Here is a 13,613-nt window from a genome sequence, read left to right as displayed (position 1 = left end):
TTGAGTGCGTTATCCAGATATTCCTGAAACATAAACCAGATGGTCAAAACCTGGTGATTAACAGAGTGATTTCTGTGTGGGATTAGGGTTCCTAATCCCTCTAGGAATTAAAGATTACTCTCCAGGAAACGGCTGCAAACAATTCCAAGAAAATAATCCAAAGTGGCATTAAAAAAAGTCAGCTTATTCATTTGCTTTGAACATTTTGTTCATTATGTTTAAAAGTATTAGAGTTGAGGGGGAGAATGCTGCTTGTCTGACAGTCAAGGATCATCCGGTGACAAAGGGTGTTTTCCTTTCCAGTTGGTGCGTTGCGAGGATGTTGATGACCAATCACAAAGGTGTGGTGGGGGAGTGGTGTTGGATGGGGATTGGTTACAATTTTGGGGAGGGGTGATGTCCTTGCAGGGCTGACAACCCTGTGGGAAATGTTTTAGTTCTTCTATTTAGGTCAATAACAGAAGGCACTGGAGGACAATGCTGAGTCTCATTGGGTTCTATTCTACTCCAGTTTCCCCCAACTTCTGTTATCTTGTCTCTTAGTTAAGATTTCATAACCACACCCCACCCATGAGGGCTGGTTGATCTCTTAATTAACCACTTACATGGATGGGGAGGGGGGTGGTGTTTTGGGAACAGGACCTGTCAACACCAAAATGAGACAGAGGAGGGGGCTGCGGTGGGATGGTAAACTGAAGTGTTTCTCAGAGGGACAGTATGTTACTGGGTTGCCGTGGGCCCCCGAACTTTCTCTGCCCTGCCCCCGCTGCGGTAAATTGGTCAGCAGTGCAGCAGATATCCCTTCTTATATAGCCATCGTTCTGGTGTGACAGAGGAACGGGAGCAGGGAGAATCCATGCGGCACTCTGCCTTCTTCACCAACGCTGACGGAAGTTTGAATCTTTATTTAAGACGAGCCTCTGAATGACTGCTGGAATTCGGAAGCCATTCCTCCATCTCTCTTTACAAAGCCACACTCTGATTTTTAATCTGTTGTCAGCTGTAGCTCAGTAGGTAGCACCCCTGACTCTGAATTAAGAGATTATGGGTTCGAGTCCAACTCCTGGGTTTAAGAAAAAAAAACCTGGGCTGACACAATGCAGTACTGAGGGAGTGCAGCCCTGCTGCAGCATTAAATCCTCCTGTCAGGTGGATGTAAAAGGTCCCATGGCACTATTTCGAAGAAGAGCAGGGGAGTTATTCCCAGTGCCCTGGTCAATATTTATCACAAAAACATCACAGTATCTGGTCATTATCACAGTACCGTTTGTGGGAGTTTGCTGTGTGCAATTGGCCGCCCTGTTTCTTAGATCACAACAGTGACTGCCCTTCAAAAAGTACATCATTGACTGTGAAGTACTTTGGAACATCCTGAGGTGGTGAAAAAGTCGCTATAGAAATTCAGATCCATTCTGCTTCATCTGAATGCTCAGACACCAGTAACTTTGGCAGTCAGTTCCCAGTCTTCTTGTTGGTTAAAGTCAAATGGCCAGAGGCTTCAGGAAAGATCTTCATAAAAAGAAAATCACACAATGAAATTCTGTATATCAAACAATCAGGGCTAGTACCTGCTACCAGATTTAATTTCAGACCAGGCTGTCAAATAACACGTAAAATCACAAATACGATAATACTCCAGCCTCAAAACTGATTCAAGCCCCACAGCACAGTGTAAGAACAACTCAGCAACTTCCCTCGCGATTGTTTTTTTCAGTGATTCAGTTTGTAACGCACAAAATCAGAGACTTGGAGCGGGGAGAGAACAGGCTTTCCAGCAATTGTTGCTTCACTCATATTTAGTGATGGTCGTTTGATGGGAGGAATGGAAACAGGAATGGAAAAACATGAGCGATAACAGAACCTGAAAAATCCGGGACTAAACCTTTCTTGTATGTCGTTCTTCATGCATCAATCCAGTAGAGAATTCAGGAGAAACTTCTTTATTGAGGGTGGTGAGAATTTGGAACTCGATACCACAAGGAGTGATTGAAGTGAACAGTATTGATGCATTTAAGGGGAAGCTAGATAAGGACATGAGGCAGAAAGGAATAGGAGGGTATGGTGATGGGGAGATGAGGTTTAGGATTAGAATTTACAAGACAGAAACAGGTCATTCAGCCCAACTGATCCATGCTGGTGTATATGCTCCGCACAAGCCTCCTCCCACCCGACTTCATCTCACTCTATCAGCACAACCTTGTATTCCTTTCCCTCACATGGTTCATGTGGAGCATTAACACCAGTACAGACCAGCTGGGCCGAATGACCTTGCCTTTGTTCTTATTCTTGGCCTGTGTGACGTTCTTTCATTAACAGCTGCATTTGTCGTTCAGATGTCGGCTGAAGACTCGAGCTGCTTCAACAGGGAAGAATTTTGTGAGACACTCAAGAGGAGTAAAGTGTTGTGTTGAATTCTTAGCTCCCAAATCAAGTATGTTTCAAATGTGTGATAATCAGTGAGTGTCTGTATATGTGTGTCTATGTCTGGGTGTGTGTGTGTGTGTCTGTCTGTTTGTATAGGGGTGTGTCAGTGTGTTTATGCATATGTGTAATAGTGTATCTGTCTGTTTGTTTTCCTGTGTGTGTATTTATATGCTTATCGACCTGGTTTTGTATATCTATAGTGTGTGTTTCTCTCTATGTAGCTGTGAGTGTCTGTATTTCTCTGTATGTTTCTGTGTCTGATTCCAAGGGCGGGTGGGTTGTGTGTGTGTGGCTGTGCTATTCTCTGTGTTTTTGTGTGTATGTGTGTACATCACAGTATCTTTACAGTGCAGAAGGAGGCCATTTGGCCCATTGAGTCTGCACTGGCTCTCTGAAAGAGCATTCCACCTAGTCCCACTCCCCTGCGTTATCCATGTAACCTTGCACATTCTTTCTTTTTCAGGTGGCAATCCAATTCCCTTTTGAATAGCTCGATCAAACCTGCCTCCACCACCCTTTCAGGAAGTTTGTTCCAGACTCCAACCACCCTCTGGGTGAAAAAGATTTTCCTCACATCACATTTACTCCCTTTGTCAATTATTTTGAACCTGTGCCCTCTAGTTCTTGATGTTCTCTTGAGTGGGAACAGTTTCCCACTATTTATCCTGTCCATACCCCTCAGGATCTTGAATACCTCTATCATGTCTCCTCTCAGCCTTCTTTTCTCCAATGAAAACAGTCCCAGCCTCTCCAATCTACCCTCATAGCTACAGTTCTTCATCCCTGGAATCAATCTTGTGAATCTCCTCTGAACACTCTCCAATGCCTTCACATCCTTCCCCAAGTATGGTGCCCAGAACTGGACACAGTACTCCAGATGAGGCCTAACTAGTGTCTTATACAAGTTCAACATGACCTCCTTACTCTTGTACTCAATGCCCCTATTAATAAAACCTAAAATACTATATGCTTTATTAACTGCTCTCTCAACACGCCTTGCCATCTTCAATGACCCATGTATGTATATATCGAGGTTCCTCTGTTCCTGCACCTCCTTTAGAGGCTCTCCCTTTATTTTACACTGTCTCACCATATATTTCCTGCCAAAACGAATCACCTTACACTTCTCTACATTGAACTTCATCTGCCACTTGTCTGCCCAATCCACCAACATGTCTAAATCCTTTTGAAGTTCAAGACTATCCCCATCACAGTTGACAACATTTCTAATCTCTGTATCATGTGCAAATTTTGAAATCATGCCCTGAGCACCACAGTATAGGTCATTAATATATATCAGAAAGAGCAAGGGTCCCAACACTGACCCTTGGGGAACTCCAGTACAAACCTTCTTCCAATCTGAAAAACAACCATTTATCACCCCTCTGTTTCCTTCCCCTCAGCCAATTTCTTGTCCAAGGGCCTACTTTCTCTTTTATTCCATGACCTAGAATTTTGCTCACAAGTCTGTTGTGTGCCTTTTGAAAATCTATATACACCACATCAACAGTGTTTCCTTTATCAACCTTCTCTGTTACCTCCTCAAAAAACTCCAGCAAGTTAGTTAAATATGATTTTCCCTTGATTAATCCATGCTGCTTTCCTTAATTATCCTGCACTTGTCTAAGCGATTATTGATTTTATCCCGTACTGTAGTTTACAGAAGTTTCCCTACCACTGAGGTCAGGCTGACTGCCCTGTATCCTTGCACCCTTTTTGAACAACGGTGTAACATTCACAGTTCTCTAGTCCTCTGGCACCACCCCTGTGTCTAAGGAAGACTGAAAGATTAAGTATGTGTGTGTCTGTGTGATTCTCTGTGTTTCTGTGTGTGTGTGTGTGTGTGTGAGATGAGAAGTTCAGCCCAAGAGAACTTCAATGAAACATTTTCCTTCCATTCCATGTGCCTTTAATTCAGCTCTACATACAAATCTGCAGGTGAAATTGTTCATCAGCACTGGAATAGCCAGGGGTTCACAAATTAACAACACATCAACTTACAAATTAAAAACATTGTCATTCAAAAATAAAAACCCTTGAGAACAGTGTTGATGGTTCAGTGGGGATTATCTGTGATCAAATTCAGTCTCCAGCGAAAGCTGCTACACATTCAACCATGACACTCACTGAAACGCGCTCAGTGGCAGAAAGCAATGGCTTTGGCTGTGATGCCCTCTGTAGTCAAATAGGCCATCACCACCAGGGGGCATCTGTTACCTTGTCCAGAGAAAGGGAGAGAAAGAGAATAATAACTAGTGTAGCTCATTATTGGAGGACATGCTGAGAGCTAGGGAGAATTATGGTATAGATTCAGTGCACACAGGAAGAGTTTGTACCCACCCAGTAAGATAATTCTTACTAAAATCATGATACAATGTACTCAAGAGTGACATTAGATGGAACGTAGATCACATTTGCAGCAAGCAGTCTCTTTCAGGCTGCTTACAAGATATTAGACAAAAACCAGCAAGACAAGCAATGTTTTCTGTGCCTGACACATTCAACAACGCTAGTGACAGAACAATATTTACATGAATCTTTTAAACATCTTTGAGTTTACAAGCGGACACACTGATGGGTTTGATTGCTGAGTCAACTTAGAGTGATGAGGGTTGATGGTCTCCAGATGTACTGCCAATCCTGCATCGTTCACTGGCTGGGAAGATGCAGAGCTCTGTACAGTGTGCTTAAATTTGAACAGAACTCCATCGATCACTGTGCAAATACCAGGAAAACTGGGTCTACGCTGATATGGATTAAGTTTAAAGTTCCTGGGTGGTCCATTTTGGGATTTGTCAGATGCTGCGGTTACACTGCAGCCAATGAGAGGCTGAAGGAGAGTTAAATAGTCCTCTCCAGGTGCTTCCCAGAATTAGGCTGGAGCCCATAATCCAGTGAGACACTCCCTGTGCGTACTGAGGAAGTGTTGCACTGGCAGAGGCACCATTTTTTGGATGTAGCATTAAACCAAAATTTGCCCACTCATGTAGATGTAAAGGATCCCACAGCACTATTTCAAAGAAGAGTAGGGGAGTTCTCCCTAGTGTCCTGGGCCAATATTTATTCCTCCACCAATATCACTAAGTGCAAATTAACTGGTCATTTATCACAGTGCTGATTGTGGGAGGTTTTTTTAATCATTTACGGGATGTGGGCGTCGCTGGCTGGGCCAGCTTTTATTGCCCATCCCTAATTGCCCTTGAGAAGGTGGTGGTGAGCTGCTTTTTTGAACTGCTGCAGTCCCTGTGGTGTAGGTGCGCCCACAGTGCTGTTAGGGAGGGGGTTCCAGGATTTTGACCCAGCAACAGTGAAGGAATGGTGATATATTTCCAAGTCAAGGTGGTGTGTGACTTGAAGGGGAAGTGCTGGTGTTCCCATTTATCTGCTGTCCTTGTCCTTCTAGATGGTAGTGGTCATGGGTTTGGAAGGTGCTGCCTAAGGAACCTTGGTGAATTCCTGCAATGCATCTTGTAGATGGTACACACTGCTGCTGCTGTGCGTTGGTGGTGGAGGGAGTGAATGTTTGCGGAAGGGGTGCCAATCAAGTGGGCTGCTTTGTCCTGGATGGTGTCAAGCTTCTTGAGTGTTGTGGGAGCTGCACTCATCCAGGCAAGTGGAGAGTATTCCATCTCACTCCTGACTTGTGCCTTGTAGATGGTGGACAGACTTTGGGGAGTCAGGAGGTGAGCTACTCGCCGCAGGATTCCTAGCCTCTGACCTGCTCTTGTATCCACAGTATTTATATGACTAGTCCAGTTCAGTTTCTGGATGTTGCTATGGTACAAATTAGCTGCCACATTTCCTACATTACAACAGGAATTTTTCTTCCACAGTTATGTGACCTACTGCACATTCTGTATCTGTTTGGCTTGCAAAACTATAACAAAATAATGTTTCTATTTTTCTCGCGGAATATAAACACACAGCGAACAACCAGATCTCTTATGCCTAGATCACAGACATTCTCCTGGGGCCAGGGAATCACTTCATCTGAACTGAACATCTCTTCAGCAACCCAGAGGCCTGTGCTTTAATCCTCTATCCACTGCACCACACCAACACCTTCAGTACAAACAGAGCACCCACAACACACGATTACTCACTCACCCTGAATTCTATGGACAGGGATGGACTAAGCAACACCCATTAAAAGAATCCCGGTGTATCATATGCCTCTACCTCATGTAGCTCAGTTTGAGATAGGAAGTGGGAACAGGAGGAGGCCATTCAGCCCCTCGAGCCTGTTCTGCCATTCAATGAGATCACAGCTGATCTGCGACCTAATTCCATTTACCCACCTTTGCCCCATGTCAAAGTTAATTTAGTTAACAGAAATTTATCAATCGCAGATTTAAAATTAACAATCAATCTAGCATTAGTTGTCCATCACTTGCCTTTTGCAAAAGAGAGTTCCAAACTTCTGCTACCCTGTGTATGTAGAATTGTTTCCTAATTTCACTCCTGAAAGGTCTGACTCTGATTTCTAGACAATGCCCCTGAGCCACAGTCTCTGCAGCCAGCAGAAATAATGTCTCTCGATCTATCCTAACTGTTCCCCATAATATTTTGAAAAACTTTTCAATTCATCCCTTCAACCTCCGACTTCAAGGGAATACAACCCCAATGTGCAATCTCTCCTTGTATTTTAACCCTTGGAACCCAGGTATTATTCTGGTAAATCTGTATAAAGATGTGTCTGCCAGACATGCATAGCATCAGAAACCTCCTACACCACATGCCCTCTCCACCCCCGCACCCACCCCCCCAAACCCCGATCCCCTCCCAAGAACCAGTGGATACTTTCCTGCCAGCCACTTGTTTCTCTGCGTCTCGCCAACAATCAGCACATTCTCTGCCTCACTGCAAACCAGGACATTACATAAAATAGTCAAAGACATTGAATCAAATCACAGGGAACTAGGTACAAGACATGATCAACATTCTCTACGTGTGATTGCCTATATCCTGTGGACCTGCTGTTGCTTTGAAACAGACTATCTGTAATTGCAGACACCATGAAGACATAAATGATTATATTTTTTAAGTAAATATTTGCATCTACCAGCAGCTGCATGCAGTGCAGCCGGGCATAACCCATGTGCAGAGCCTGTTTTTAAGTTCTGACTAATGAGGTTCTAGTTATATACATTTTTATTTTAAAGTTCTTAAAAATTCTATGACTCATTATACTCTGGATTTTAATTATTCATTGGAACTTTTAGTTAATGCAGTTTTCATTCAGGAAGATAATGCCCACCTTCCCACAGTGGGAAGTGGACGAAGCAGTGAGTTGATCAATGCACTGGGGTAAATTCGGAAAGACACTTAGCACTCTGCTTCACTGCATGCTGCAGAGAGCCTTCAATGATTCATGTACTGCAGTGCTTACAGTGGACAGTTATAGTAACAGTGTAAAAGGTAGTACACACAGCGATGCAGGGACAAGGGATATTTGACATTAAACAATGTCAAGACCAGAGACCCACATTTCCTACATTAACAACAGCAAGCGCACTTTGAAAAAAATGCTTCATTGGCTGTGAAGCACGTTTGGGCATCCCGAGGTTGTAAAAGGCGCTACGTAAATGCAAGTTCTTCCTCTTCTTTATAAAATGGCTGTTCTCCCTCAGTTACTAGCTCTGACAAGTCTCAGGAGTTTATTTCATTCATTTCCACTGCTCTCTTTTGCTCACTCCTGTCCAAAGGCTGTTAACTCTCGCTGGGCTACAGGATGCTGATTAACATTACCCTCCAATAGCTTACCTTACTCTTTATAACATGAGTGAGTCACTGAAAGCCAGTCATGGTGGAACCCAATTCAGCTTCAGGTCAGATCATCAGGAAGAGAGCCGGGGCCCTGACTGACTGTCACCCTGCAGATGCTAAGCCCAGTATCATGACCCATAACAGTAAATGAACTGCACATACATAAAGTGAGACAACATTAGTAGCGATACAACAGACAGGTGCAGCTGAACATTATCAGATGTCCATGAATTTCTCCCTTTTTTCCCCCAATATGTCCTGGATATTGTTTTTGAATTGTGTCACTACGAAATCCTTTTTTCTCGTGCATTTCTTCTCGCTGTGTCTGTGGGGAAGAGACATTTTGAGGCAGGGTGAATCAGTAGAGAGAGAACAGTGACTACACAGTGTGAAGATTCGGGCCTGCCCTCCAACAGGACAGTGCTTGTGTAGTGATCACTGACCAAACAACACAGGGAGTCGAAACGCAGGCTGGCTCTTCCCAGACACTTGGAGTCTCACAATCACCGCTGGTGAGATCAACAGCTGAATCTTTAACATATTCACCAGACACTGGTTTAGGGACTCCTCCGAGGCCTGTTCTATTAATGGAGAACTTTGCTGGTTAAAAACTGATTCCCCAATTCACCAGCAGAAATTTCTAGGCTTACATTTCATTCTTTCACTCACCCTTCCCACAGAGGTGCAGCCTGCTGAGGCAAGGTACAGGCTTTCATTTGGTTTGGATTTTGCCACCAGCCTTTTTAGAATTTGCAGGTCTCAGGTTGAAGCATTCTCTTACCCGAGCAATCGCAGTCAGTCGATTCAGGCCCAGTCACTGCGACAGCATGTAGGTTGGTCACAGTTGCATTTTGGAAAGCTGCAAAGCCTACACAGTTAGTCAGATAGGAGTGTGAAGAAATTTAAGAAAATAAATAAATATGAAATATTGCAGACAGTTAAGATCCCAGCCTGACATGTGCAGTTTGCATTCTCACATTGTGCCTGATCTAATTTTCTGCAAATTGTCTTGGCCGGACTGAGAGTTCTAAAGGTAGCCCAGGGCCTGCTAATTATTCCCATGCTCAGATACGAAGCATTGGCCGCCCTCACCCTGCAGTCTGCCAGCAGCCTGTGTGCATTACACAGAACATGGCTAAAGTGTGCCACGTTAAACGACAATGGGAGAGTCCGAGGACACGGAACCAACAGAGCCGCAGTCAGATTTCTTTCTGGGCACCGTTAAGAGTCTCTTGTCCTCAAATTCTTCCACAGCATTGGGCTTGAGTTTCCCATTCTGCCCTTGCATGTCCTTAGTTGGCTCTATGAAGGCCACACGCCGATCCATGGCAGCTTTGTCCCTGGAGATGTCATGGGTGGAGGTGGCACTTAGCATGGATGAGTGAATGCTTTCCTCCTGCTGGCTCTTCTGCTTATCTGCTTTGCTGCTGCACCGACAGTGACACGGCGTGAGGTACAAATAAATGAGAACCAAAATCACGCTGGCAACGCACCCAACCAGAGTGGTGTAGGCTGTGTTCAGTGATTCGTTTGTGGGACTCACGGTGGAATTGTGCACCCTCAGTTGCATGTGGATCGTCTCATTGAATTGGCTGCTGGTGGCCAGGCAAGTGTAAGTCCCTGAATCTTCCAGTCTCAGGTTACCGAGCCACAGGCTGCCATTGGGAAACATCTTGACACTTTGGTTGTTGTGGCCAGCCTGTATGGTCTCGTTGTCTGGGGTCACCCACACTTTCGTCATGTTCCTCAATCTGGTGTCGCAGTGAAAGGTCAAGGTCCCTTCTAGGAAGGCCTCCACCTCCGAATCAATGACGGTGCTGCAGTTCATGTAGTCTTCTTGCAGCTCAAAGAGCTTGATGGACACCTTGTGGTTTAAGGGAAGGATACATCTGAACTCATTCCTGAAGTCCACTACAGAATTGAACTGCCGAGCGTGCCATTGGGTGACCATGAGGTAAAGGCTGCAATGGCAGATCAGGGGGTTGTTGTGTATGTAAAGACTGTTTTTGAGGTAGGCAGGTAGATTGTTGAGTTCCTGAACAGGCAGAGACTTTATCTTGTTATTTGACACATCCAAAAGTTCCAGTCCAGACAGCCTGGTATTTTCCATCACTAACTCCTGGGGAAAGCGGGTGATCAGATTCTGACTCAGGTACAACTTCTTCAGCCTGTCCAAGCCTTCGAAGGCGGTCCTGTCGATCTGAGAGATCTGGTTGTTGTACAACAGCAGCACCTCCAGCTCTTCCAGCCCATTGAAGTGTAACTCTTCCAAAACTTTGAGCTTGTTGGAGGACAGGTCGAGGTACCTCAAATGCGGTACCTCGGTGAAAGCTTCTTCAGATGTGAAGAACAAGCCATTGTGGCTGAGGAGCAGGGTGTGGAGTCTCAACAAACGAACTTTGGTCCACTCAGCTCTCAAGCGAGTCAGGCTGTTGTAGCTGAGGTCCAGGACTGCTGTATATTCCGGGAGAGAGTTGGGGATATTAACCAGTTCCCTTTTGGAGCAGCTGACGATGTTACTGGCGCAGATGCAGTCGGAGTGGCAGTTCAGAGCAGACACGCTCATGTGACAGTGGTTACTCAGAGTCACTAGAAGTAAAACAGACAGGTAGGAAATTCCACACTGGTATCCTCTGGTAAGGTTGGACTCCAAGAGGCAGTTTAACCACATTGTTAGGCTTTAGGAAGTGGTCATTGAGCGCACCAGATGAGACCAGAATTCACACCACACAAGGGGGAGAGGTTGGCTGCAGAGGAACATTTCTGGCACCGGGAGCTTGTATTTGAAGCCATAAATAATTGAACATAGTGCGGAGAGCAAGTGGTAATGGGCATGGTGCCACAACCCTGCATTTACCAACAAAAGTCACTGTTGGATTTTCAACCATTCCTGGCTTTTAACTCATTGCGCTTCTCATTCTGGGTCAAACATGGAAAGGTTTACTTACTGGTAACAATAATCAATCTTCTGGATTAGCAGTGAATCCCCTTTGCACATTCTTCAGGGCTTCCTCTGGGTGATCACAAGCGGCGGTGTGACTGCTCGCGGTTAATCACCCCTTTTCAGACCCTCCTTCAATGCGGATCAACGTTCAATGCTTCAGCCGCGGCCACAAAGCCTCAAACATCTCAAAGCGCGACCACCGGCTCAACACAGCACAGAAAGACGGTAAAAGATGCGAGAGAGCCAGCTGAGGTTGCACAGGACGATCCCAGGTTGAGAATGCAGAGCTCCTCTCTCTCTCTCTCTCTCCCAGCCTTGCCATTCAGCTCTCTGCGCACCCAGTTCTTTGCAAGTGACAAGACTGTTTATTTCTCTGCTCTTTGCTCTTTCCCTATTGGAGGAGAAGAGCATCCATCCACAACTCTTTGCCAGCTCCGCCAGCCCATTGGCCAAAGCGCAGAAGCCAACCATCCAATGAGTAGTGTCTCAGGTTAACCCATTGGGTGACAGTTTTTTACTGCAGTACATTCCCAGTCTCTGCAGTGTCACTTGGACAAAACATTCTACAATCGTTTTGAAGATTACTTGGCTTTCCCCCCTCCTCAACGATAATATTTTTAATGTTTAATAATTTTGCAGATTTCCCAACCTGATTAACTGAAAATAGGTTCCCCCTGCCTTGAAGATAAGGGTCCAATATCGGAATGGGATCGAGGGAAACGCAACAACTTTTAAAATGCAGATTAAAAGTCACCATCGTCTCATTGGGGTTTGATATTAAAATTGGATTTGATTCAATTATACGCAGGCCCCGTGTTATCCTTCGCTATCTAATTCGCTAGCTAATAACTGATATTAAAATATTCCATTGCTTGTCTGTTTCAATTAGGATTGAAACATTGCAATTTCAGTGAGTCATGATGCCTAAGTCATTGTCCTTCAGTGAGACAGTCTCAGTGACAGAACTCAGCAACACCAGAGGGTTTGATGATGCAATTCTGTCTCTTGTTACCAATGCCATATTCAATTTGTCACTCGTTTAATCAGAGTTGAAAGATGCAGTGAAAAGACAACGATAGACTTGCATTTCTGTAGCGCCTTTCACCGTCTCAGGAGGTCCCAGGGTGCTTCACAGGCAATGAAGTATTTTCGAAGTGCAGTCACTGTTGTAATGTAGCAATCAATTTGCAATAAGTAAGTGCCAACAAGCAACAATGAAATCAATGCCGAGATTATCCATGTTAGGGGTCGGCTGAGGAATAGAGATCGGGGGGACCCCCTTCTCTGCTTGGATAATGTGTCATCATTTACATTCACCTGTGGGGAGAGAGAAGTTTAACGTCTCATTCAAAAGATGGCACATCCAACAACGCAGCACTCCCTCAGTACTGTACCAGAATCTTAGTCTGGATTTTGCACTCGAGTGACTAGAACAGTGTCGGTGTTGGATGCACTGAAAATTCTTGGATGCAAATGTTGAACAACGTGCTCTGTATCTATCCCCGTGCTGTACCTGTCCTGGGAGTGTTTGATGGGGACAGTGTAGAGGGAGCTTTATTCTGTATCTAAACCCGTGCTGTACCTGTCCTGGGAGTGTTTGATGGGGACAGTGTAGAGGGAGCTTTATTCTGTATCTAAACCCGTGCTGTACCTGTCCTGGGAGTGTTTGATGGGGACAGTGTAGAGGGAGCTTTATTCTGTACCTAACCCCATGCTGTATCTGTCCTGGGAGTGTTTGATGGGGACAGTGTAGAGGGAGATTTACTCTGTATCTAAACTTGTGCTGTACCTGCCCTGGGAGTGTTTGATGGGGACAGTGTAGAGGGAGCTTTACTCTGTATCTAACCTCATACTGTACTTGCCCTGGGAATGTTTGATGGGGACAGTGTAGAGAAAACTTTACTCTGTATTAAACCTGCATCCAACCTAATATTTTCCAGGAGTTCCCACTTGTTAAGGCAGGCCCTGCTTGGTCAGCACTTTCTCCCGGGGGCTCGTAGACTCCAGCTTGAGAAACACTGAAATGTATCTAATCACTAATAACACCTTCAACACGTAGACTGCAGTGATTCAAGAAGGTGGCTCAACTCTTACATCCTCAGGGCAGCTAGGGCTTAAATACCAGCCTTGCCAACTTCAGCAATTTAAAAAAATATTTGTTCATTGGATGTGGGCAATGCTGGCCAAGCGCACATCCCTAATTGCCCTTGTTCAGGGGGCAGTTTTTAAGAGTGAACCACATGTAGGCCAGCAGATTCCCTTCTCTAGAGGAGGAAGTCCTTCATAGTGTCTTTCACTGAGGACATTAATGAACCAGATGGGTTTTTGCAACAATTTCATGGTTGTTATCAGACTTATAATTCCAGATTATTTTTATTGCATTCAAATTTCACCACCTGCTGTGGTGGGATTTGAACCAGAGCATTACCCTGGATCTCTGGAATATTAGCCCAGTGACAATACCATTATGCCACCACCT

At 44.9% G+C, this 13,613-nt stretch overlaps 1 protein-coding gene and 1 long non-coding RNA gene across 2 annotated transcripts; both read right to left on the bottom strand.

The window, feature by feature from the left end:
• Nucleotides 1–358: 358 nt before the first annotated feature.
• amigo1 (adhesion molecule with Ig-like domain 1) lies at nucleotides 359–11,144 on the bottom strand. The gene is made up of 2 exons (XM_078546480.1): nucleotides 8,860–11,144; nucleotides 359–1,509 (listed from the first exon to the last, which is right to left on the bottom strand). The coding sequence occupies exon 1, from the start codon at nucleotides 10,859–10,861 to the stop codon at nucleotides 9,341–9,343; it is 1,521 nt and encodes a 506-aa protein (XP_078402606.1). The 5' UTR covers nucleotides 10,862–11,144; the 3' UTR covers nucleotides 359–1,509; nucleotides 8,860–9,340.
• On the bottom strand, nucleotides 4,311–11,278 carry LOC144683453 (uncharacterized). Its single transcript, XR_013577258.1, has 2 exons — nucleotides 11,139–11,278; nucleotides 4,311–8,515 (listed from the first exon to the last, which is right to left on the bottom strand). It is a non-coding gene; the product is annotated as an uncharacterized LOC144683453 (long non-coding RNA).
• Between the last annotated feature and the right edge of the window lie 2,335 nt (nucleotides 11,279–13,613).

Source organism: Cetorhinus maximus, chromosome 8, assembly GCF_964194155.1.
Source record: "Cetorhinus maximus chromosome 8, sCetMax3.hap1.1, whole genome shotgun sequence".
Classification (NCBI taxonomy): domain Eukaryota; kingdom Metazoa; phylum Chordata; class Chondrichthyes; order Lamniformes; family Cetorhinidae; genus Cetorhinus; species Cetorhinus maximus.
The sequence above is the reverse complement of the archived record's forward strand: the minus strand, read 5'-3'. Positions and strand labels throughout refer to the sequence as shown.

What these genes read in the sequence shown, in the direction of transcription:
- amigo1 (XM_078546480.1), bottom strand. Translation starts at nt 10,861, where the DNA reads ATGTGGTTAAACTGCCTCTTGGAGTCCAACCTTACCAGAGGATACCAG.